This window comes from Blennius ocellaris (assembly GCF_963422515.1).
Source record: "Blennius ocellaris genome assembly, chromosome: 13".
NCBI lineage: Eukaryota > Metazoa > Chordata > Actinopteri > Blenniiformes > Blenniidae > Blennius > Blennius ocellaris.
This window is the reverse complement of record NC_137662.1, coordinates 2,244,532-2,271,346: the sequence shown is the minus strand read 5'-3', so window position 1 is coordinate 2,271,346 and position 26,815 is coordinate 2,244,532. Positions and strand designations below refer to the sequence as shown.

Below are 26,815 nucleotides of genomic sequence, written 5' to 3'. Positions count from 1 at the left end.
CACTGATTCTACTATAAGTCAAATAGGATCAGTTAAGTATCTGCAAGACGAACGAGCTGTTTCTCCACAACTTAGGAAGAAAGATTGAAATCCACTCTTCCAGCCTGAGAGCAGCGTCTCTCCCTCTCTCCATCTTGGTAGATGATGGGTTCCTTCTCTCCTGTTCTCCAGAATGACAAGAAGACGCAACTGGAGGGGAAACTGAAGGACGTCCGGTTTCGTCTGTTGGCCCAGCGGAGGGAAGTGGAGCAGACCAATCAGACGAGAGAAACGCGCATCGCTGAAATCACGCTACTGCAGCAGCAGCTCCAGGTCCCACCTCGGATTCTACAGCGATCACCAGCAACCTCCGCTGTCTGTACTAAAGCGACTGTGTCCTCCGGCTGTGTGCAGGACTCCCAGCAATGGTTAGGACGGCTCATTCCTGACAAACAGAGTCTGAACGACCAGCTGAAACAGGTCCAGCAGAACAGTCTGCACCGTGAGTACCACACACACACACACACACACACACACACACACACACGAAGTCGTCTCCAGTCGACAACTACAGACATGCAGCTCACGGCACCTCGCCAAGTCTCCAAGTGACAAAGACAATGCACGAGAAGTTCATGTAGTTTGTAGATCATCTGCTGGGGGTTTCAGTCGGTCATTAAACATTCAGTCTGCAACTATCAAGAGGTTTGTTTTGAGAAAAGTGCATCAAAGTCCACAATTGAATATGAGTATGAATATAAAACATTAGACAAGATGAGCACAGTGTTCCCACACTCCCGTCCATCTTTCTTCATAAAGCACCACAGGAAGCCAAAGTGCTGGGGGTCTGGGGGACACCTGTCTCCCCTCTAACAAAATAAGCTGAGGTGTTCAATATTGTCATCAGAATCACTCTCAAACTCAATGTCAGATGCTCTTCTCCTTCAAAAAAAAAAAAAAAGTCGCAGCACCTGATCGACGTTCATAAGCCGCGTCATTGTTTTGATAGGAGTAAAAAAAAAAAAAAGAGTTCACTTGAAACTAAAAAACACTCTAATCTCACTCACTACACACCAACTACATGGTCAAATCATGATAATAGTCGCTTTTTCTCTGATATAAATCTCACCTCACTCTCGCCGTCTCCGTCTCTCTGTTTACTTTTTCACGGGTGAACTAAACAAAATGACACCTCCCACTATGGAAACTTTTGATTGGACATGGGCTCTTCTTCTCAACCAATGAATGAAAGGTATACTGGCACATTACAAGTGTATTTTTTTTGCTGCTCCGCTACTTTCATTTTCACTCCTGACCGGTCTTCTGCACCCGACTAAAATGTCGCGGAAAAACACGGACACAGTTTTCCTCATATCTCCTTTTATTTGGGCTATCGACATCATTTAAAAACGAGCTTGTAGTTTTATATCTGCACTTTCGACACGGATTGAAACACTGGACCAGATGACGCTGTGCTGTGACGCTACTGCCTTTTCAAACGGTCATGTGACGAGGACGCACTGGTGCGTCCGCCGGCCGCAGAGATAAGAGTGTGTGTCTGATGTTCCTCAGTTTAGGAGCTGCGACTGAACGAGCTCCACTCTCTTTGAGCTTGAGCCGTTAAAACGGCCTAAAAGGTTGAAATACAAACCGTTAAAACAACCTTCAAATGCAGTCAGAGTTTCTTATGATATAGTGTTAGGAGGCCACATTGAATCTGCTGCAGTCACAAAGGTTTTATTGTTATTTCCCCGCCCTGACAAAAAGCAAAGTGGCCCCCCCTCCAGCACCGAGAGCTGACGGCCCCCCTGCTGTGTGTGTGTTCAGGTGACAGTCTGTCGTCTCTGCAGAAGGCTGTGGAGCAGAAGGAGAGCAGCAGACAGCAGCTCAGAGAGCAGCTGGATGCTGTGGAGAGAGAAACCCGGGCCAAACTGCTGGAGATCGATGCTTTTAACACCCAACTCAAGGTAAGTCTGAGCGCTTCCTGTAGCCGTGGACGAGTGACGCCAACCCCCCCGGAGTTAAATCGTCAATACCAACCCGCGTCAAGGCATGGATGGTGTTCATCATATACATCCTATCTGTCTCTTTTCTTCACTTCAGGAAGTAGTTTACCACGCTTTTTCACAAAACTTGGACATTTGTGAGCAAAGAAAAGAAAGCAAAGGCGCAATGAGCCTAATTGAACGAGTGTTGATCACACCTTAAAGTCCCAGTGAAATGTAACACACTACTGCGCAAAAAACGATAGTTGTGGTTCTACTTGTAAGGTTCCTCCGACTCTGCCCCACCACTGTTGTTGCATAACAAAGTTATTTGAATTTTGAATCTCCAGCCGAGGAAGTCGGGGGAATCCTTCTTCGTGGGCGTGACGTCAAGAGTTGTGCAGATCTCCATCTGTTGTGTTTATATCGGCTTGTTTCCTCTTAAATATCCAAGTTTTAACAGTGTTTTGAAGTTATAGTCGGCGTTTTATGAGCCTTGATGAAAGATTGAGCCTGGAAGAGACCGAGAGAGGAGGAAAGGAGCACGGGCGGCGGGAGCGGCTAGCGGGGGCCGCTGGTGGCTAGCGGCTAGCGGGAGCCGCTAGCTCAGGCGGCTAGTAGCGATCAAGTAATACCTGGACTCATCTTCGGTGATTCCACGCAGTCGTTAAAGTGCTTCGACATGCTGGATCCAGGAAGCCGGTCGTTCTGCCAAAAGTCAGGAGCCTCAAAGCCTCAAAGGTGAAAACTGGCGGCTGCTGAGGCGAGGAGACGAGGAGACGAGGAGACCAGGACGAATGGAGGACGAAGCGTCTTCTGCTTCGTCAATCACTGGGTTTGAAATGATGATGATGATGAAATATGGTTAAATTCAGCCTCTTCGTGGTCAAAACTCTGATCCTCCATAATGTAAACACAACTTGGGCGTGTGCACAACCAGTGACGTCACTCTGTTATTGTCAGAAGCTCCGCCCAGCAGAGGAAATACCAACGTTTATCGGCTATTTTCTCGCAGATTGTCGTGTTTTAACATTTTACCCTTCAGCCAGTTAGCATGAAAATGTCCCTAGAAGCGACAGCCAGAGTGTTTTGGAGGTCGAATTTTCATTTCACTAGGACTTTAAGGTTTTCAACAGGAAATGTCACCAACATTCATGGGACGTTTATTGATTTAAAGATATTTTGTTGATCAAATTACATAAAATTCCACGTGCTGATTCCAGCAGTATTTAACTATTGCACAAAAACCTGTTTTAATTTCCTCCGTGTGTTGTCGTCGCCACGCCACGAACGTTTTGCATTTTCACTTAAAAATGTAAACGGAGACTTGGTTTGTGCCACTTTGAGACTTAAATACTCTTTTGAAATGATGAAACTTCCCCTCAGTTTTATGTATTTGATGCATGTTAATTGTTAACTTGTTATAAAAGATTAATAGTGGCATGCTTGATATTTTTGACGTTTTCATTCCTTGTGAAATTCAAAGCTAATTAACCATTAAAGAAGCTCGCTAACACAAAGAACACGTGGAACTGTTGCTCTGACGCTTCCCCTGAAACCTGATTCTCTCTGTGTAATGGGTTAATTCTCATCATCCCCCTGAAGTTGTCATCCTGTGTGTGACTGCTGCATCCCTCATGCTGCTGTATCTCTGTGCACAGCCGATTCGCGCTGCGTCCGACAGACAGAAAGGTGGCGGGGACTTTTGTTTCCCCTCCAGAATGGTGGATCTGTTGTTCTTGTTCCCGGAGCACCTTCTGTCCTCGCCGTTGCTCTGCCAATTTGCTGAGGACACGCAGGCAGGCCGGAGACAGAATGAGGAACCAAGGCAGGAAAGCAAAGATGACACAGACCACAATAAATGTGATTTTCTCACAGCTAATCCAATAAGCGAGGCCTTTTGGCTCCAGACCGTTCAGACAACATCACTCAGTGACCTCAGCCTCCGAGCGGCGAGGGAGACGTAGTTCGGGACGAACCCCCGTGTTTAGTGGTGTAACGCTTTGTCAAACAGGCGCGGAGATGTGAACTGTACTTGAAACTATACTTCCCTCCACCTTCCTCTCTCTCTCTCTCTCTCTCTCTCTCTCTCTGCTGTACCTCGCCCATCCACCGGGGCGCCTCACCCGCCTCTGCTGCCACTCCGCTGTCTGTGTCTGTGTTTCGGTCTCATGCCTCCTCAACCTGTCCATCTCACGTTTGTTTTTCCTCCCCATTTCCATCTCTCTGTTCGACCCACTTAATGAACCCTTCCTTGTATATTTTCTACTCCCTTTATTTATCTCCCACACTGGCCTTTTGCCTCCTTGCCATGCCAGTCTCTGTGTGAGTTCTATTCCAACCACTGTGCCAGGATAGAAGCCCTGCGACGCCAGCTCGGGGACGAGCAGAGAGGGAGACAGGTAGAGCACACTGCCACTGCTGGACTGGGCTGGTACTGCAGCTCTCTATTAAAAAAAAAAAAACCCAACAACAACAAAAAACAATCTCTTCAAACATTCGCAGTCTTTGTATGACTGCAGACCCTCCTGTCAGAGGTTCTTTTCTCTAAAAGACTCTTGCCTTGTGGAACACCAACAAACCAGACTTGTGTAGAAGTCTGGTTTCTGGTGGCATGTCTTTCCGCTGCGCCGTGCTGCCCCCGCCAGGCAGATAGATGTATTGCAGACAGTTGAGGTCTCACTTGTAACTGTGGAGCTGTTTGCACTCACACACACACACACACACACACACACACTGATGTACTCACTCTGGTGTGCCGTTTGTTTTTGATCCTGCACGTCAGAGATACTAATCCAAACCAAGTCAACGTCTTCTCCATGACATTAAACCAGCTTAATCACAGAGATTAGATATTGTCAGCAGGACCAAAGGTTTCTCTTAGGGTGATTCTGTATATAGATCAGGTTTAGTCTCACAGTCAAGAATCTTTTTTATCCATTCAGGTACTTTGCAAAGACACACTACATCTGCACACATGGATGTTTCATAATAACAGGATATGCATTGAGACATCACTTTGTTAATCTGGCATCTCGGCAGACTCTTATCAACATTTGTTTAAATATCCCAGAGAAAGGTGTGATAATCCACCACTTGAGTTATTTCTCTTGCTACTGGAAAATGTAGTCTCACTGTGGTCACCTTCTCTTTAAGGTCACATTCACATCTCTGGTTGGACAGAGCAGACATGTTTGTCAAATGATCCGCTACACCGCCCTGTGGCAGAAAGTGACATTTACAAGACTGGTAAATCATAAGCTAATTCACCCTGCACGGAAATAGTTTCATCGTCTATCGGGTTATTTATCAAGCTTTAGGAAAACAAATCTTAAACAGTTGGGTACATTTTGAGGGAAACCTGATATGCAATACAGATAAATGATACTCATGCTGCACTATAAATAAGATTACAGCAGGGTTTTTACCCGCTTCAACTTGAATATAATAACAGTGGCTCCACTTACAGTTCTAGCAGTCACAGGAGCTTCTCCTTGTGTGAAATCATTTAAAAAGAGCCATTATTGAAGGAGTCATTTAGTAGGACTTCAAGACCAACCCAGAAAGCTCACTTCTAAATCTCTGTATTTGTCCATAGTTTAATATGAAAGCACATGGTTTCTATACACAAATGAAAGGGACAGTCCTTCAAAAGATTTATACTGCTTATTGTTGCCACCAAGTTTACCTTTCGTAAAGAAAAAGTACTCGAATGAGTTCACATTCATTCCTCAAATGGTGACTGTTAAAATGGAGTGAAACATTAGCTCGTGTGTGTGTGTGTGTGTGTGTGTGTGTGTGTGTGTGTGTGTGTGTGTGTGTGTGTGTGTGTGTGTGTGTGTGTGTGTGTGTGTGTGTGTGTGTGTGTGTGTGTGTGTGTGTGTGTGTGTGTGTGTGTGTGTGCGTGTGTGTGTGTGTGTGCGTGTGCGTGTGGTTGTAGTCTCTTATCTCTCAGTCAGTCTTCTTCCTCCCCTCTGCTTGTGTTTTTGGAGGTTTGGCTGAAATATGAAAGCTGCCTTGTGTTGTCATAGTAACAGAGTGTGCTGTCATAGTAACAGTGTGTTCTAATGGCACAGCGGGTTGTCGTGACGACATAGAACTGCCCCCCCCCCTGCACTGCCGCACGCGCCACCGTGACTTCCTGTCGACCCCCCCATGCCCCTCCCCCTCCTTTTTTTTGTTTGTTTCCGTCAAACCATTGCACTAACATGTTGTGATCGGTGTAAGCTCCGCCCACCAACGTCCACTCCACACTCAAGACTTTTGAAACGCTTTCAACAAACCCGTTCTAGTTTTCAGATTAGATTGAATTCAACTACATGGAATCCAACTCAAACATCTGAAGTGACTGTCATTCATTTCTACCAGCGTTTGACTTTTTATTCATTTAAAGCATTGATGTGAACAGTAAGGGGTTTTAATGAAACACATTTATTAAAGTCTGAGTGTAATGAGGATGAGTTAAAATTCTAAAACAAAACTCTGTGTAAAACACAAGAGTGGTAGATTGTGGTTAAAAGCGTGCCGGAAGAATAAAGTTCTGTGGATTGCAGCAGTGCTAAAAAATGTCACATGATTATTAAAATAAAGAAAAATTAACCCCCATTTGGAGTTTGAGGGTTGATGAGGGCAGGTAGGACTCGAAGGAAACGGTCAAAGAAAATACACTTTGTTGATTATCATCCTGGGTGAAAATGTAAGTCATTTGATGTTTTTGTTATTTTAATGAGTTGAATTCACTTCAGATGAGTTAATCACAAGCTGGATATAATATAGCAGTGTCATTACAGAGCGTTTTTTAATCATTGAAAACAAGCCATGAACATTCACATCCTGCTGGAAGAATGTCTTTATCTGGCAAGACAAGTTCTCCAGTGACATTTAAATGAAGGATGTGCTGTAAGAAAGACAACATATTCATAGTGCATTTTATGGAACATTAATATAGTAAGTAATGTGATGGGGGGAACTAAACTATAACAAATATTTAACTTATGATTGCAATGTATGTAACTTATCATGGATGTGACAGTGAGAACACCAGAGGTAATCAAAGTTTACTAATAAGTGTTTAAAGCAAAATAAGGATTTTCAGATTGGTTTCTTTTTTTTTTGTATCATTATTTTTTGCTAATTTAAATACGTTCAATAGGGCCAGTCATTTAAATGTGACGTCCACAAGAAATATTAAAATGATATGTAGAAGTGTCGTCGTTGCCATGGTTACAGCATCAGAGTGGAAGCGGGTGGAGCTTGCCTTGAACACCCGACTAATGCACATCTGCTGCTGCCGCTGGTGGTGTTGTCGTTTTTGTTTGTGGTCGATGGTAACCCGTAGCAACCTGCCCTCTGATCCCACGTTCCTCCTCATCGCTGTTCCTTCCTTGTATCCCACGCTGCTTTTCAGGAGCTGCGAGAGATCCACAGCCGGCAGCAGAGGCAGAAGCAGAAGGAGCTGGACGGCGACGCCCACACGCTGACACACGCACACTTGCACACCCCGGGCGAGCTGCAGGAGAGCAGGTGACACCGTCACGCCCCCCCCCCCCGTCACAGACGCTTCCCGCTGCCCCGTTAAAACCACCTTTGCTACCGCAGGGTGTCGGAGGAGGAAGGCGTCGCCTGGAAGGATGAACCGACGAGCTCCGCCCCTAAGGCGCCCAGCCCCGCCTCCGCCCCGCACGCCTGGCTAAACCGAGTGACTCAGGAAGAGGAGGAGAGGAAGAAGAGGGGGAGGGAGGAGGAGGAGGAGGAGGAGCAGCAGGGAGGCAGGAAGGGAGCGGCGTCGATGGACGAGAAGGAAGACGAGAGCCGGAGTAAAAAAGACGTGCAGGAGAAGCTGAACAAGCTCTTCAGTCAACCAGCGGATCCCTGGGCCTCAGCAGGTGTGTTCATCAGTCAACGCCTTCCTGGTGTTGAGACGAGTCCCGGCTCAGTGGAAACGCCCAGGTTCCTCACCGGAGGTCAAAGTTCTACCACCCAGTGTGACTCCGTGTTAAAATCATTTCTCTTTCTAATAGAACAAGCTCCGCTTTATCTGTGTTCACAAGCAGAACATTACAGCTCATCAAAACCTTCTTGTCTTGGAACACAAGCTTCTAGTTTGACCAGTCGATCAGCGTTGTCTGCTTCCACAGATCAATAGACTTGTGTATCATCGGCATAACAGTGGGGGTCAATAGAGCGTTGCGTGTTGACATTCTCTACACCAGTGTTTTTCAACCACTGTGCCGCGGCACAGTGGTTCCGCGAGATACAGTCAGGTGTGCCATGGGAAATTATCCAATTTCGCATTTTTTCTAAAAAAAACATTTGCTCTCACAGCTGCTGTCAACTGTGAGAGCAGTGTGCAGAGTAATTATGTATAAATACTGTGGTGAGCGCCGCGGATGAATTACTCGGAGTCGAGATTCTTTTCTGCCTGCTGATCACCAGAGGCTTTTATTTTGACATGAACACAGGCAACTGGAGCTTCATAGCAGGATGAGACTCCACACAACACATTTCTCACTCCTGGTTGCACACCAACATCCAACAAACCAAACCAGATGAAATAATTAACTAACTGAACCGAGGAACAAAAACACAACACAAGCACAAATCAACACACAACAAGCCCAACAATAACCCTCAATAACCTCCGGCAACACATAACCTGAACTCCCATCATGCCCTGCAGCGACCAACTCCGTGATGCTACAATACTCTTCGCCACTAGAGGGCAGCACAGAACTTTGCCGGTGAAATGAAACTTAACAGACGTCAGTGTGGTTAATCTCCACCTCCTGCTACCATCTTGTATCAAAGTACTGTGTCAGTGACAGTGATGGAGAAGTTTTTGAAAAGGAAGAATGTGAAGCAGGATCTCAGCTCTTCATCCATCAGGTCCAGGTTTCACACTGAGGGAGTCAAAATAAAAAAAAGAAATTGGGAAATACTTTTTTTCTGTATTTATTTGATTCCTGTTGATAAAGCATTGATGAGAACGACTTTATATTGTTAATAGAGGCTACAGAGTTTCACATTTTAACATTTTCGGGTGGTGATGGTGTGCCTCCAGATTTTTCCAAAGAAAAAAGTGTGCCTTGGCTCGAAAAGGTTGAAAAACACTGGTCTACAGGAAGCATGTATAACATGAGGAGGGTAAGCCCCGAGACAGAACCCTGTGGAGCTCCATGTTTAACTTCAGTCTGAGCTGAAGAGTCATTACCGTGAACCACAAAGTGTTTTTTGTTTATTTTATATGCGACACAGATCAAGAATCAGGCCAAACCCAGAAAACCCATCGACACAAAGACTGAGCAAATTACTTATTTTTAATGATTTCATGGGATTGTTTTGAATTATTTCCAGGTTGTGGTCTGTTGTGATGTGGTTTATTTTCCCGTGCAGCGGAAAAAGCTCCGGTCCCCAGCTTGTTCGACCAGAAAGCTGCAGCCAGTGGCTTCGACCAGCAGCAGCATCAGCAGCCGCCACCGCAGCATCAGCACCCGCCGCCGCAGCACCAGCCGCCGCCGCCGCTGCAGCAGCAGCAGCAGGCGGTGAAGGTGGTCTATTACCGAGCTCTGTACCCATTTGACGCTCGCAGCCACGACGAGATCAGCATCACACCAGGAGACATAATCATGGTATGCGCACATGTCCAGCACCTGTTCACACTTGCTTGTAGGTTGTTTTTGTTTAGTTTTTTTCCTTTTTGGATCTGGCCTCTCCTCCGAGGCTGCGTCCTCCTCCGGTAACGCCACTGTTTTACTGTGTTGCATCAGAAAAGTGACAGAGTTATAAAAGCTGTTTCCTCTCTCCTCTGCTCTGCAAACTGAAGGTGAAGGGGGAATGGGTAAGTTGTTGGCCCCGCCCAGTGTTGTGCCTCCACCAATCACAGCCCAGCAGGCTCACTGTCATTGGTTCCATCTCATATCATCTCCGTTCGTTCTTCTCTCTGCCAGCGTATAAATATGTGCGCTTCGCCCTGGTGATATCTTTATGTAGTGTTCTTGTTGTGACGTTTCCGGAGACTGGAACCTTTAATAAACACAACCTCACTGCTTTTTTTATAAAAGCTTTTTTTTTGGCCATGAGCGTCACCATAATGAAACGACCCATAAAACATAACCGTGCACGAATTATTGTTTTTATTTTTGCATTTCTGATGCTGCCATCCCTCCGCCAGTCATTGTCACATTCAGTTTAAATGTAAAATATTACCTTTTCAATGCGTCTCAGACTTTGCCCCTGTGATATTGGTGATGTTAGACCCTCAACCCACGTAGATTTTACAGACATCACACCATCTAGAGCAGGGGCGTCAAACTCATTTCAGTTGAGGGGCCACATCAACCTAATCTGACCTCTGGAGGCCCAACAAGTCAAACATCACATATTAAACTGCAGATATGGACAAATGCAAAGTCTTTCCTTCTTTTGATTCTTTTGTAACTGCAAGGATTTGTCAGTCTATTCTGAAATATACATATTAAAGGAAATCAGATATTATATTTGCAAAAAAAAACCCTCAGTCACCTGTATCTGGATATCGTATTCAGGATTAAAACAATTTGTCATCATCTGGAAATTGTTTTGAGTTTACGTGTCTAAAGTATCATTTCACGTAAGTTGGACTCATTGTTTTATTGTGAAAGGTGTTGCGTTATGTGACCTCCACAGATGCATTAATTAATTCTGACCAAGGGCGGTTTTCAATGTCATTTTTGCCAATCTAGTGTTTTTAGATCAGCCTCTGTCAGTTTTCATATTTATACTTTAAAAAGAATCACATGACGGCCAGTTTAGACCCTCTGGTGGGCCGGTTCTGGTCCCCGGGCCGCATGTTTGACACCCCTGGTCTAGTGGCTCATTACAGAGAAAAACTAGACTGTCCTTGAGGAGCAGGCAAAGTGAAGGGACAGGAAAAAGAAGGAAGGGAAGGGAAGAAGACTGCAGAGACAGAAAACAGGGCAGCCGGAGCCCTCTGCCCTCCTCCTTACTTTAAAAAACTAATAATCTCCACTTGCAATGCAGGAATGTATTGAGCATCCCAGAGAAACAACTGAACATCACCTGGGCAGCGTTTCTCAGGTGTTGATGCTCGGGGAGACAAAACTGCCTCTGAAAGCTAAAAGTCATGAATCTCAGAATTAGAACATTTCCTTCAAAAGGTCCTTGCTTCTAATTTGAGACTTGTGTGATATTAAAGGAAGCAGAAGCTAAAATGTCCAGTGAGGATGTTTTTGTCAGAACTAATTAAAGCCTGAATTATCTGGCTGGTCTCTAGTGGTGGTTGTGATGTCCCTGCTGAGCGCCATAATGCCCCGCCCCTCTTCTCCGCTAGGTGGATGAGTCTCAGACGGGCGAGCCGGGCTGGCTGGGCGGCGAGCTCCGGGGGCGCACCGGCTGGTTTCCCGCCAACTACGCCGAGCGGATACCCGACAGCGAGGCGCCACTCAGCCTGCGGTCCACGGCCTCGGCCACGCCCACCTCGGTCCAGCAGCCCATGACCACGCCTCCTCCCGCCCCGGGACACGCCGCCGCCGCCGCCGCCGCCGCCTCGTCTTCGTCGTCCGCCAACAGCAACTGGGCCGACTTCAGCACCACGTACGTTGCTTTTGTCCTCCTCGCTGACGTGGGGGACGCGTGAAGTAACGGCTCGCTCCCCGGAGGACAACCGATGGACGAGTCGTCTTGTTTGTGTCCAGGTGGCCGTCCAACACAGCCAGCCAGTCAGACGGCGAGGGATGGGACGCGTGGCCTACCTCTTCAGCAAGTCAGAATCCGTCGCTCAACGTTCCCTCGGCGCAGCTGCGGCAACGCTCCGCCTTCACGCCGGCGACCATGACGACGGGATCCTCTCCTTCCCCGGTGTTAGGACAGGTGACGTGCCTCGCCGTGTCTTGAGACGTCAACAAGCAGCTGAAAGCAGAGACATAGAGCTTCACAGACACTTTCACAAGATTCAATTTGGTTCTGTTATTTGCATGGCGCCAAAAACGACACGGCCACCTCAAGGCTGTTACTGAGAAAAACCAACAATTCATAAGGAAGCAGAGGAGACAGAAGTAAAAACTCCCTTCAGCAGATCCAGACTCTGAGGTGGAGAATATCTGTTGTTCTGGTGGAGGTTAGAGGACAGGAAGAGAGAACAAGATAGAACAGACCAATGGTTCAGGGTGGGGGAGGATTCAGACTCTGGTGTGAGTCCCAATGAGTTTTTTTCTCAGTGTTCTTACTGTGAGGCAGGAGAGCGAACCGCTGCACAGCCTGCAACTGGAGTCATGTTGACTCTTGTTTATTGGTTTGTCATGTGCAGGGCGAGAAGGTGGAAGGTCTTCAAGCTCAGGCACTGTATCCCTGGAGAGCCAAGAAGGACAACCACCTGAACTTCAACAAGAATGAGGTTGGACTGCGCTCCTCCTCCTCCTCCTCCTCCTCCTCCTCCTCCTCCTCCTCCTCCTCCTCCTCCTCCTCCTCCTCCTCCTCCTCCTCCTCCTCACAGTGCTGTGGTTCTCTGCAGATCATCACAGTGTTGGAGCAGCAGGACATGTGGTGGCTAGGCGAGCTTCAGACGGGGCAGAGAGGCTGGTTTCCTAAAAGTTACGTCAAACTCATCTCCGCCACCGTGACGGCCTCCGCCTGCGCCCCCGCCTGCGCCCCGCCCCTGGCCTCCGCCCCGCCCCCGGCCTCCGCCCCGGCCTGCGTCGGCCCCCCGGCACGCAGCAAGAACACCACCAGGTCAGCCGTGCTTCTCACGTCAACGCCACGTTAACTTCTTCAACTCTGTGTCATCGCGTTCCGCTGCACGGCTTCAATCTGCTTTTAACCGTTGAGAGTCTCTTGTCTTGAGGCCGGCTCCAGATGAGATGAGATAATCCTTCACTTGTCCCACTGTGAGGACAAGTTTCATGGTTGCAGCAGCAGAGGGCAGTATGTCGCTCTGAGGATATCATGATGTAACTGTTAGCTTGTTTTCATGCGCCATGTTGTTCCTGCTCTGCAAATTCAGAATGATAGAATCTTATCTCACAGAGCACTGCGCTATTTTCTAAACTGAATTGGGTTGAAAGCCCCAATGATTTCATGCGCGGCAGATACAGGCTGGCAATCAAACACTTTTAAAAGTTGTGTGTGACATGAACATCATGTGTTTCAGTGTTGGCAGGTTTTTCCTGTGTGGTTAAATGATGGAGAGAGAACTTTCTTTCCAGACAGGAAAGTATTGCAACAATTGAGAAACGGGCATTTATTCTCTCCTGGCTTTGTGTTCTGGCCCCTCCCAGTGAATCCGCAGTATCAGAAAGTCCGCCCAATGGGAAACGCCCGTCCCCCTCCCCGACCAAGCCCTCCGACCCCGGAGACGGTGACGCCCTCCACCCGCCTGCACGTTTCCCATCTCAGCCGGACGTCGGCGACGGAGTCCTGACTGCGTCTGTCTGTGCAGAATACATGGCCATGTACACGTACGAGAGCAGTGAACAGGGCGACCTGAGTTTCCAGCAGGGCGACATCGTGGTGGTGACCAGGAAGGAAGGGGATTGGTGGACGGGCATGGTGGCGGGGAAGACCGGCGTCTTTCCATCCAACTACGTCAAACCTCGAGACTCCGCGTCGGAGGTCAGGGGTTGATTTACCGTTATGGTTCTGTTGGCTTCATTCAATGGAGTGTTTCTAACGACGGTGTGTGTGTGTGTGTGTGTGTGTGTAGTCTCTGGGAGCAGCAGGGAAAACTGGGAGCCTCGGGAAGAAACCAGGTGAGTCGTCACTTCCTTTCACAGATACATCCGCCTGACCAGTATATACATGTGTGTGTAAAGCGTGGGGATATGTTGCCTGGCGAAAAGGCGTGATGCCCGCCGGAGGACGGACAAAGAGCACTGACCACCTCCTCCTCCTCCTCCTCCTCCTCCTCCTCCTCCTCCTCTCCTGTAGAGATCGCTCAGGTGATCGCCCCCTACAGCGCCACGGGAGCAGAGCAGCTGACGTTGGCGCCGGGACAGCTCATCCTCATCAGGAAGAAGAATCCCGGAGGCTGGTGGGAGGGCGAGCTGCAGGTACAGCAGGAGAGACTGTCAGGAGTGCGATTTGCCGCCACCTGGTGGTAAATATGTGGAACATTCACTCAAGTAGTAGACTTCAGTTCATCTTCTCTGCCTAAGGTCTTCATTTCATCCAGTTTGATAACATGTATGCAGTTTCATTTCAGTTTATTTACACTGATAAGCTGAGATAGCGTTTAATATATGTATATGTGTACTTAATTAATTTGTTAGGATTGTGTGTTTACTTCTCCTAGCAAGGAGGATATTTAGTGTGTTTATCTGTCCAGGCTCGAGGGAAGAAGCGTCAGATCGGTTGGTTTCCAGCAAATTACGTCAAGCTGCTCAGTCCGAGTACCAGCAAGACGACTCCCACCGAGCCAACACCGCCCAAACTGACTCCTGCAAGCACAGGTACACACACACACACACACACACACACCCCCCGCTCATCTTCAGTAGTTCATAACTGAGGCCCAGTTTACACGACAACGAATACGAGTGTATCCGCAAAATGTGACCAGAGCGCTGTTGCTGCTCATTTGCATATCTCCCCTTCGTTGTAAATAGTTCCTTCTGGTCATGCGCCAGTAAACAATATATAACCCGCGCTCCGTATTCTAGTCTTATCGTCCATATCGATACTTTAACGGTTGAGACTCACCCCTGATAGAATCTGATTCGTCATCAGTTCATACAAATCTCGGTTTCTCTCCGTTTTGTTAGCATTGATAGCGTATCGCTCCCTGCGCACGTCTGTGTGGTTTTGTCACAATAGCAACAGCGCCCCCCCGTGGCCCGGCAGACTAACTACATCAATACATTTGTTCCCGGATAAATAACTTCTGCTTCACATGAGCTGGACTGACGTTACTCGGTAATTCTTTGCCACCCCTCTTGCCAGTTCTTCGGTCTTTCCTGTAGCTGAGCGTGAAATAGGTCATAACTGATGTACTCGTGTGTGTGTGTGTGTGTGTGTGTGTGTGTGTGTGTGTGTGTGTGTGTGTGTGTGAAGCTGTGTGTCAGGTCATCGGCATGTACGACTACGTGGCGCAGAACGACGACGAGCTGGCCTTCCTGAAGGGTCAGGTGATCACCGTGCTCAACAAGGACGACTGTGACTGGTGGAAAGGAGAGCTCAACGGCAGGGAGGGGCTGTTCCCCAGCAACTACGTCAAGCTCACTACGGACACCGACCCGAGCACGCAGTGTGAGTACACACAACTACACACACACACAACCACACACACCCACACACAACCATACGCGCCTGTCGCGTACACTTACACAGTGTACTAAAATATACATACTCACAATTAGTTTGTGTCCGAGCTATTATACCACACACACACACACACACACACACACACACACACACACACACACACACACACACACACACACACACACACACACACACACACACACACACACCCAGAGCCAGGTGTGGAGATGCTGTCCCTCTCAGTCTTTGACCCCAGGCTGGTTTCACACTCCTTTGGGCCTCTTTGATTCCCTCCCATCATGCACCACCTCTGGGTGGTGTCTGTGTGTTTGTATGGTGGGAATGTGCATGCCTGCGTGTGTGTGTGTGTGTGTGTGTGTGTGTGTGTGTGTGTGTGTGTGTGTGTGTGTGTGTGTGTGTGTGTGTGTGTGTGTGTGTGTGTGTGTGTGTGTGTGTGTGTGTGTGTGTGTGTGTGTGTGTGTGTGTGTGTGTGTGTGTGTCTTTGCAAGCATCAGTGCACAGCTTGTTTCCTCCTGGTTTTCCTGCATGTTTCCCTTCAGCATGATCCACCATAGAAGTAGAACATGTAGAGCGGAGCAGAGCCAGTGAATGATGAAGAAGGGATCAGATAACACAGCTGAGCTCTGACAATGAACCCTTTATACATTCTAAATGTATGACGTATAAAGGGAAGTGTTTCTATGATTCTTTTCTTGATTATTTTAGCAGAATCAATTCCGCTGGGATTTAACGTAATAGACTTCAGAAGAAGAATAGACTTCTTTTTCATATTTTCTCAACCAAAGGCTTGAATTATCGCAATTAAATTGTTTATAACGTTAGTTTCCATAAAGTGTGGCATCAAAATACAATCTTCAGTTGAACATTTCCATGAAGCAATGAAAAAAACGAGTTTGCAGTAATTTAAAGAATAAAAATCAAAACATTACTCGTTATAGAAGACGATAAGAATCCACGCTAAAAGGCCTCGACTGCCCTGACAGTGACCTCACCAGCGTGTCACACAGTTCTGACATCACAATGTCGGCTCTACAGACACATTTAAGACGACCGCGTATCATGGCGTCAGATCCAGGGAGCCTGAACATTGTTTGAACAGGTTCCATTAGTTGTTGTGGTTAATTGCTTTCTACACTGGTTGATATTGACACAGTATGTCGGGGTCTATGTTCATGGACAGACTAGATTGTTCTATAAAGGACAGACACTTTTATATACGTGGACTTTATCCTTATACATGTAACAGTGAATAAAGTCCACCAGGGGGCAGTGAAGATGTGCTTTTGGTGCCACAGTGCTGATTGCAACCAGGATCATTCAGCCTCTCCTCCAGATCAGACGGCATCCTGACGAGATGTGTAAACAACAATACTAACAATCTGTGCTGTGCCCCGTTTCGCTCTAATTGCTCTACTTCTATGCTAGATTAGACCACACCTCCACACTCTGTCTTGCTGCACGCTCCACCCACCTAGCACTGGTTGTTGTTGTTGTTGTTGTTTTGTTTAGTTGTTTTTGTTGATGTTGTTGTTGTCGTCCTCTCTCTAGGATCATATCATTACCCAGAACCCCCCTCTCCTCAAAGCCCTCAAAGAGACCCACTAGGCCACGCCCACTAGGCCACTCAACCAATGGGACAGCAGCAAGAGGTCACATGACCCGGACATGGCGACTCTCCACCAGTAGAAGCCAGAGACAGAGAGAGAGAAAGAAATGAGGAAAGAAAGAAAGAAAGAAAAGAAAGGCAGACACACACACACACGCACACGCACGCACGCACACACTGAGACATTAATGAACACAACACAAAAGCCCCACGTGGGAAACACACACACACACACACACACACACACACACACACACACACACAACTCTGTATCTGTGCTCTGACTGGAGGCAGTACCACTGTCCTCTTCCTCCTTTTCCTCTTTCTCGTTCTCCTCCTACACTTTCTCTTCCTATGAGATTGACTGGATCAGTGATCACACACACACACACACACACACACACACACACACACACACAGTGAACTTTGCGCCCTGTGCTGGCATGGTGAAGTGGATAGTGGGTCATTTTGTGGCTTTATGGGAGTTTAGATTGACTGGCTCAGCTCCTCACTCCCTCCTCCGTCCCTTTCCAGCTACCCCCCCCCCTTCCCTCACCTCCCTCCCTCACCTCCCTCCTCCCTCATCCTGCTTTATTATGTTATCTCCGTTGGTTTAGCAGCTTCATTCACCCGTCAGTGAAACGCGCTGGCTCCGCCCCCTCACTAACTCCTCCCCTCCCACAGCTTCACAGAAAGACCCACTATCTGCAGGCGGACGAGTCTCAATGTTCAAATCTGTCTCCCCCTCCTCAATGCCAAAGACCCCTCCTCCCGCTAATCTTCCTCTTCCTTCTCCTCCTCCTCCTCCTCCTCCTCTTCTTCCCCTAAAGGGAGTAAATAAAAAGGAGAGGCAGCATTGAGACGCGTCCCACAGCAGTTTAAAGGCTGAGGTTCAATCCCACGAGGACGCTTCCTCCGTTCTACATCCCTGGTCCTTTGTCCTCCCTGGAGGACGGAGAGGAGGAGGAGGAGGAGGTGTAGAAGGGAGTGAGCGTACACATTCGTGGGAATAAAGTGTGACGTGCTGCGATTGGTCATCACACCAGCGAACACACACACACACAAACACACTACGGTACAGAGAATTTGGCTCATCACACACACACACGCACACGGTGATGATCGACGTCTTTATCCAGGTTGAACTTGACATGTATTACCTTAAAGTGATCCATTCAGTGTCCACTTTTCCTTTTTGTTTACACGCTTATTGTTTGTCTGTTGCTATGGTGACGATGTGACGCCGTACAAGAGGCGGAGGCAGATTCCCCACTATACTATGAGGACACACTTTGCAATCATTCCAGTGATAACGGAGCAGAAAGCAGCTGATGTGACACACAAAGATAAAAGGTAGAGTTTGGAATCGGAGCGACTCCTGGATCAGGACGTGGGATTGAAACCTGCTCGGTCCTCTGGGGTCAAAGTGTGTCGTCCAGACACATCTGTGTGTTGTATTCACTTAAGAAAGCACATTTTTTAAATTCTTAATCAATCCCAGAAATGATCTGGAAACGATTTACGACGGTAAACATTTTTAAAAACACTTTTTTTGTTGTTGTTTTAACTGATTCAATAAATGAATCAACAAAATCAGTTCACTGACTAGTCTGGTAAAATGAAGAATCTGTTTGGATTCCAGCTGAAGTTCACTTGTTAGTTTGAAACATGTTGAAGGTTCACTGGAGACGAAAATACACATTTTCTGTCTGACTTCTTTATCGAGACCAATGATATCTATATTACACTTAATTAACAAAATATCCTGTTGGTGAACTCACATAATAAGTGATCTTTTTAATGGATTCATCAGATTATGTAATAATTATATTAATTATGATGTGAATCAAAGCTTTTCAAATTTCATTTTTTATGAGGAAAAAAACACTTTTATATCATTTAGACGATTATTTATATAGAAATAAAATCATGTTTAAGTCTATTTTACTGACTTCATCAGAAAGGTCGTTTAAAAAAAAAAAATTATGGACGAATTAATGAATTCACTCAAATGTAATTGAGTTTTAGTTTTATTTAATGAAGTAAGCTGATGTTATCAACATGATGACTAAAAACTGTGATTTCTTTCTTAAGTAAACACAACAACAACATTCTGGCATCATTTTTTTAGCTTCTTGAATTCTCGTCACCGTGGCAACGAGATGGTGACTTTATCACCACAGTGTACCGAAGCTCCTCCGGCTACACTCACTCACTGTACGACAGCGGTCGCCACGGTGACTGACCCCTGCACATCGCTGCCTAGCAACAGACGAGTATTATCACAGTTGCCATATTGAATTTGTCTTTGTTTGTTTTGTTGATGACAGTATTGTGGTTTTCATGTTTACCCTTCGAAATGCAGACAGTGAACGAAAAGACGATTGACCTTTTTATACAACAAGCAGTCGCGCTGTTATTGTCATTATTAGTATTATTGATAATGGTGATTGATCTGCTGGGATCCCATTGGCTCCTCGGTGTTGGAAGAGAAGCTCTCTGATTGGTCGACGAGTGGGACCGTTGGCGGGTTTGTTACCGGGGGGGAGTATTTCCTGTTAGAATATAGAGTTGACCAGACCGGAGCCGCGCTGCAGTCCGGCCGCCGTCACTTCCTGTTGCCGGGCGTCGCAGTCCGACTGTCGGCTCGGTCGTTCAGCCAAAGCTACGAACGTTTTAACAACTTTTACCGATTTTAACACATTGCACTCAGACGCGTAGCTCTGGTTCATTAAACAAAATAAAATGTAAACAATCTCCTGATGGTCTTCAAAGTGTGGCGTGGGTCTCCCCTGGGGGGCGCCGGAGAGCCCTATGGCCACCCTCACAATCATCTGGTTCCTTTCACTCTAACAAATGCATTTATTTTTTATTTTATTGGCATTTTTTAGCTTTTAGTCCGTATGAGTTGAAACAAAAAGAAAATGATTTCACTCAAACACAATCAAATTTACTCCTCAGTGTAAGGGATGAGTTCAACTCAAAAAACAAAAACAAAAAAAAACTTTGTATGACTGTTTGTCAGCAGTTGTAAAGTAAAACTAATGTTCAGATGAACCTGTGACGTGGCTCCAGCTCAGCAGGGGGCGCTCACCCACTCACTGTGAAAACCTCTCAATACTCTGATCTGAAGCAACACTTCATGTGGAGAGAAATAACAACTGATGAATGAATGAGTGAGTGAATGAGCGAGTGAAAAATGTGAGGAGTGTTGAATGGATGGATGAATGAATGAACTGTACAGAATGTAAGTGTAGCGCTGATAGAAGAAGAAATGTCTGGACAGGTTTTCATTGGGGGAGTTTTTTTGTTTTTTTGGGCGGGAGACGAAGTGAATCTGACTGGTCCTGATGATTAAACACTCTGAGACAGACTGCTGCTGGTGACTGGCCTCGTTCCTCACACACACTCTCACACACACACACACACACACACACACACACACACACACACACACACACACACACACACACATACGCACGCACACGCACACATCATTAGATTTAAAATAAATCAACCTAACCTCCAGTAGCAAGCAGATGCTCACTAACAACTCATTATTTCCCTTCAAAGATATATTTTTTAATACTTCACACGTTAATCGATCCGTTCTCCAACGTTCCTCACCTCACTTAGTCCTGCAGTACAAGGTTAAACCACAAGATGGTGTATCGAGTCACCCACAAAGGCAACAGCAGGAATATTTCACAGAACGGCGTAAACTTTTCACTTCTGCAACCAAATGTTTTCAAAACAAGGCAAATGACAGGCTGGTGTGACAGTGCCTCCACACTGCCACCTGGTGTACAACAGAGGCATGACTTTAATAGTACCGATACTTCAGGGGCCCTTGAAAGTTGCATTTTTCAGCTGTAAATATCATAAACAGAAGTTGCCAACTTCCTGAAACCAGGATCTGAGCTGTATAGACGCCCCCAGGCCTGATGACTGGTCCACTCTCTGGGACCACCACCCCGGCCTGCCAGGCGGATGGTACCGGACCCGAGGTCCCTGTGACACTGGAGAGACGTGTCTCTGATATTTCCTTCTGTGGTCTCCAGCAGAGCTGGAGCCCAGCAAGCAAAGCCATTAAATTCACGATCAAATATGAAAATGTGATTGTTAAATGGAGTAACATCTTAAACATTGCTATTAATCAGCATACGATTCATAAAAAAATCTGATTTAAATTATGTATAGTTTCAATTTTTTTTTTTTTTTGTGGGTAATATGAGCACAGACACTGACACACACACACACTGACACACACACACTCTTCTGATCTCAGGTATGTATCGCCTCAGAGGTTTTCTGCTTCGGTCCCTGCTTGTTTCAGCGGGTCTGACCGTGTGTGTGTGTGTGTGCAGGGTGTGCTGACCTCCACCTGCTGGACATGCTGAGCCCGATGGAGAGGAAGAGGCAGGGCTACATCCACGAGCTGATCGTCACCGAGGAGAACTACGTCAACGACCTGCAGCTGGTAACGGAGGTGAGACGTGAAGCCGCTCCGTCACTTCTGATACCAGGAATCTACTTTACAAGTTTCCATCCTGCTTCTCCAAAACTGGTCTTGCATTATAAATACTGAATGTGCGTGTGTGTGTGCGTGTGCGTGTGCGTGCGTGTGTGTGTGCAGATCTTCCACAAGCCTCTGTTGGAGTGCGAGCTGCTGACGGAGAAAGAGGTGGCGATGATCTTCGTCAACTGGAAGGAGCTCATCATGTGCAACATCAAACTGCTCAAGTACACACACACACACACACACACACACACACACAGAGTGTCAGTTTGACTGCAGTGTTTCCGTGGCCCCTGAAAGGAGCCTGATGACCCCCCCCCCCCCCCCCCCCCCCCCACAGGGCTCTGAGGGTCAGGAAGAAGATGTCTGGCGACAGGATGCCGGTGAAGATGATCGGCGACATCCTGACCAATCAGCTGCCTCACATGCAGCCGTACATCAGGTTCAAACTCCTTTCAGCCCTCCACCACACTCTCTTGATTCCCTTTCTTTCAAGTGCGTTTGAACGCGTCGGGTCCTCTCTGCAGATTTTGCTCGTGTCAGCTGAACGGAGCGACGCTGATTCAGCAGAAAACCGACGACAACCCGGAAATCAAAGATTTCCTGAAGGTACGAAAGGATGAACATGCAAACTGCACATACATGAGATGGTGCAGGAGCTAACTCTGTGTGTGTGTGTGTGTGTGTGTGTGTGTGTGTGTGTGTGTGTGTGTGTGTGTGTGTGTGTGTGTGTGTGTGTGTGTGTGTGTGTGTGTGTGTGTGTGTGTGTGTGTGTCAGAGGTTAGCCATGGATCCCAGGTGTAAAGGAATGCCTCTGTCCAGTTTCCTGCTCAAACCCATGCAGAGAGTCACACGCTACCCGCTCATCATCAAAAACGTATGTGTCGTCTCCCAACGCGCCTTGCCCCTCGCTGCCTTGCTGCCTTGCCGCCTCGCCGCCTCGCCGCTCACCTCAGTGTCTCTGACTGATTTGACAGATCCTGGAAAACACCCCGGAGTCTCATCCAGACCACAGTCACCTGAAAGCTGCTCTGGAGAAAGCAGAGGAACTGTGCTCACAGGTGAAGCAACACACACCTGAGAGTCCGCGTCATGATGCTCTGTAATCTGATGTTAGAGGAAGAAGATGCTCTATAATCTGTGTTAGAGGAGGAAGATGCTCTATAATCTGATGTTAGAGGAGAAAGATGCTCTATAATCTGGTGTTAGAGGAGGAAGATGCTCTATAATCTGATGTTAGAGGAGAAAGATGCTCTATAATCTGGTGTTCGAGGAGGAAGATGCTCTATAATCTGGTGTTAGAGGAGGAAGATGCTCTATAATCTGGATGTTAGAGGAGGAAGATGCTCTATAATCTGATGTTAGAGAGGAAGATGCTCTATAATCTGATGTTAGAGGAGGGAGATGCTCTATAATCTGATGTTAGAGGAGGAAGATGCTCTATAATCTGGATGTTAGAGAGGAAGATGCTCTATAATCTGGTGTTAGAGGAGGAAGATGCTCTATAATCTGGATGTTAGAGGAGGAAGATGCTCAGGAAGATGCTCTATAATCTGATGTTAGAGGAGGAATATGCTGTATAATCTGGATGTTAGAGGAGGAAGATGCTCTATAATCTGATGTTAGAGGAGGACGATGCTCTATAATCTGGTGTTAGAGGAGGAATATGCTGTATAATCTGGATGTTAGAGGAGGAAGATGCTCTATAATCTGATGTTAGAGGTTCAGTGATCCAGGACATTGTAGTGTTTATTCCCTGGACGGTGTTTGTTTGTGTCTCCAGGTGAACGAAGGCGTCAGAGAGAAGGAGAACTCGGACCGTCTGGAGTGGATCCAGGCTCACGTCCAGTGTGAGGGTCTGTCAGAGGTACATACACCTTACACCATACACCTTACACCTTACGCCTTACGCCTTACACCATACACCTTACACCTTACACCATACACCTTACACCTTACACCATACACCATACACCATACACCTTACACCTTACACCTTACACCTTACACCTTACACCTTACACCTTACACCATACACCATACACCATACACCATACACCATACACCATACACCATACACCTTACACCTTACACCTTACACCTTACACCTTACACCATACACCATACACCATACACCATACACCATACACCATACACCATACACCATACACCATACACCATACACCATACACCATACACCTTACACCTTACACCTTACACCTTACACCTTACACCATACACCTTACACCTTACACCTTACACCTTACACCTTACACCTTACACCATACACCATACACCATACACCATACACCATACACCATACACCTTACACCTTACACCTTACACCTTACACCTTACACCTTACACCTTACACCTTACACCTTACACCTTACACCTTACACCTTACACCTTACACCATACACCATACACCATACACCATACACCATACACCTTACACCTTACACCTTACACCTTACACCTTACACCTTACACCTTACACCTTACACCTTACACCTTACACCATACACCATACACCATACACCATACACCATACACCATACACCATACACCATACACCATACACCATACACCATACACCATACACCATACACCATACACCATACACCATACACCTTACACCTTACACCTTACACCTTACACCTTACACCTTACACCTTACACCTTACACCTTACACCTTACACCTTACACCTTACACCTTACACCTTACACCTTACACCATACACCATACACCATACACCATACACCATACACCATACACCATACACCATACACCATACACCATACACCATACACCATACACATACACCATACACCATACACCTCACACCTCACACCTCACACCTCACACCTCACACCTCACACCTCACACCCTCACACCTCACACCTCACACCTCACACCTCACACCTCACACCTCACACCTCACACCTCACACCTCACACCTCACACCATACACCATACGCCTCCACGTCGCAGCTGCAGCCTCTCATCCCTTCATCCCTTCACCAGAGAGCTGAGCCCAGCTGAAGCCTAACTTCTTTGTCTCCTTCCAGCAACTGGTGTTTAACTCAGTCACCAACTGTCTGGGTCCCAGGAAGTTTCTGCACAGCGGCAAGCTGTTCAAGGCCAAGAGCAGCAAAGAGCTCTACGGCTTCCTGTTCAACGACTTCCTGCTGCTCACTCAGGTCAGTGGGAACACACGGTCAAACAAAAAAAGTCTGTTTCATTCCGAAACAACAAGTCAAACTTTAAAATTTAAAAGAGACTAAATAAACAACTAAATGTTTATTTCTACATCCATCTTTTTTTTCTTTTAAGGTGACCAAACCTCTGGGCTCTTCAGGCTCCGACAAAGTTTTCTCCTCCAAAACACACCTGCAGTACCGCATGTACAAGACGGTGAGACACACACACACACACACACACACACACACACACACACTGTGTGTGTTTCGGACTAACTGACGTGTGTGTTGCTTCCCAGCCGATCTTTCTGAACGAGGTGTTGGTGAAGCTGCCGACGGACCCTTCGGGAGACGAGCCGCTGTTCCACATCTCCCACATCGACCGGGTCTACACCCTGAGGGCCGAGAGCATCAACGAACGGTAACGCGCACACGTTGCCTTGTAGGACACGCGGGTGTGTGGCTGCTGGCGCGTGGAGCCTTGCTGACGACGCCACGCTCTGCCGTGCCTTTCCTGTGTTGCCCTGCAGGACGGCCTGGGTTCAGAAGATCAAGGCGGCGTCGGAGAGCTTTTCATCGAGACGGAGAAGAAGAAGAGGGAGAAGGCGTATCTCGGTACCTGTCGCACATCCACCTTTCTTTGTTTTTGGTTTTAATATATTTTCTTGTAAAGCAGTTAAGATGAAGCCTTTGTGTCTGGGTGTCAGTGCGTTCGCAGAGAGCGACCGGCATCGGGCGACTGATGGTCAACATCGTGGAGGGAATCGAGCTCAAACCCTGTCGCTCTCACGGTGGGGATTCTGGCTGTACCCTTGACCTGCGGAAATGCAAGAGAGTTTTCCTTTTCTCCTGCTTAGTTGAATGATGAGCTGCTGTTTTTTGCAGGCAAAAGTAACCCGTACTGTGAGGTGACCATGGGCTCCCAGTGCCATATCACGAAGACGTTGCAGGTGACGCCACATTTCCTCTCTCGTGGTTCTGAGTGTCCAACTGATCTCAGTTCAGCTTCTACATTCAGGCCGGGTTCATTCTGAACCTTTAACCTCTCTCTCTCTCTCTCTTCCCTCGCCCTGCAGGACACGCTGAACCCCAAGTGGAACTCCAACTGTCAGTTCTTCATCAAGGACCTGGAGCAGGACGTCCTCTGTGTCACTGTGTTCGAACGGGACCAGTTTTCTCCCGACGGTGGGTCTGTCTTCTCTCAGGTCCTCGTCACTGAGAACCGCCGCATTTATTACCTTCACCTGCAGGCGACTCAGGCGAATTGCATACAGTGTTCAGAGGTGATCCATCATCATCCTACTAGGACCAACGTAGCAGATTGTGGGACGTTAGCGGCTAACCCTTTCTCAATAAACCCATAAAAACTGCCCCAAAAATATTCCAATGCAGAGCGGATGAGCGAGGCACCTCATTGAATAGATCGAAGGAGATCAGCGTCCGTTGTCATGGAGATGCTCTCTGCTCAGTGTTTCACACATTTGACGTAGCTACCTGACAGGCTGGTTAGCATTGATATGAGCTAACGGCTATCATGCCACTGATGCTAACTCGGTTCCGCAAACAGACGTGTCGTTGGCGAAGGTCTGCGTTCTACCGAGTGTAGCTCTAGCTCATTCATTTCCCCCTCCACCTGATTTCTGCTCCAGACTTCCTGGGCCGGACCGAGATCCGCCTGGCCGAGATCAAGAAGGACCAGGGCTCCAAAGGACCGATCACCAAGCGGCTGCTGCTCCACGAGGTTCCCACCGGAGAGATCGTGGTCCGACTGGACCTCCAGCTCTTCGAGGAGCCTTGAAGCTCCACGAGGCCCCGGGACTGACACACCTGGTGTGGACCTGACTGCTGAGCTGGATCAGACTGGACTGGACTGGACTGGACTGGACTGGACTGGACTGGATTGGGGGGGGGGGGGGGGGTGTTAATGCTGAGCAGTGCGAACAGAATGACACTAATGTGAGTTATCAGGTTCCTGTCATGACCTCATCATCTCCTATTGTCCCATTAGAGAGGCAGAGGGCGACAACGCTGCCACGCCTCTGTCCTCCACTGGGCGGCGCTGTCCAGTTGAAGCCTGCTCGTCACGTAGACGACGCCACCGCGCATCACAAAGCTTCACGCCATCTCCGTGCTCCACTCAACACACCATCTTGTGGTTGAAGCTTGAACTGCGGGACTAAAACACTCCGGCAGCACGTCACAGGCGTGTCGGCAAAACGACTGAGAGTCGTTTGGTCTCACTGGGCTTT

At 47.4% G+C, this 26,815-nt stretch overlaps 1 protein-coding gene across 1 annotated transcript in view; it reads left to right on the top strand.

Annotated features, from left to right (window-relative positions):
- The window catches only part of itsn1 (intersectin 1 (SH3 domain protein)), a gene marked incomplete at its 3' end in the record, with an annotated part of 44,915 nt that extends 18,551 nt beyond the window's left edge, over nt 1-26,364 (top strand). Inside the window, 33 exon segments of the mRNA XM_080507306.1 lie at nt 172-312; nt 394-481; nt 1,807-1,946; nt 4,283-4,366; nt 7,372-7,487; nt 7,563-7,849; nt 9,357-9,592; nt 11,293-11,555; nt 11,657-11,831; nt 12,268-12,354; nt 12,472-12,689; nt 13,235-13,314; nt 13,396-13,568; nt 13,660-13,705; nt 13,884-14,005; nt 14,281-14,404; nt 15,006-15,200; nt 21,210-21,331; nt 21,479-21,585; nt 21,702-21,803; nt 21,889-21,970; nt 22,140-22,238; nt 22,339-22,422; nt 23,145-23,228; nt 24,435-24,566; nt 24,700-24,780; nt 24,866-24,987; nt 25,097-25,130; nt 25,133-25,181; nt 25,274-25,357; nt 25,452-25,516; nt 25,643-25,751; nt 26,216-26,364. Coding sequence (XP_080363432.1) covers nt 172-312; nt 394-481; nt 1,807-1,946; nt 4,283-4,366; nt 7,372-7,487; nt 7,563-7,849; nt 9,357-9,592; nt 11,293-11,555; nt 11,657-11,831; nt 12,268-12,354; nt 12,472-12,689; nt 13,235-13,314; nt 13,396-13,568; nt 13,660-13,705; nt 13,884-14,005; nt 14,281-14,404; nt 15,006-15,200; nt 21,210-21,331; nt 21,479-21,585; nt 21,702-21,803; nt 21,889-21,970; nt 22,140-22,238; nt 22,339-22,422; nt 23,145-23,228; nt 24,435-24,566; nt 24,700-24,780; nt 24,866-24,987; nt 25,097-25,130; nt 25,133-25,181; nt 25,274-25,357; nt 25,452-25,516; nt 25,643-25,751; nt 26,216-26,364 — 4,080 coding nt within the window.
- Nucleotides 26,365-26,815: the final 451 nt, after the last annotated feature.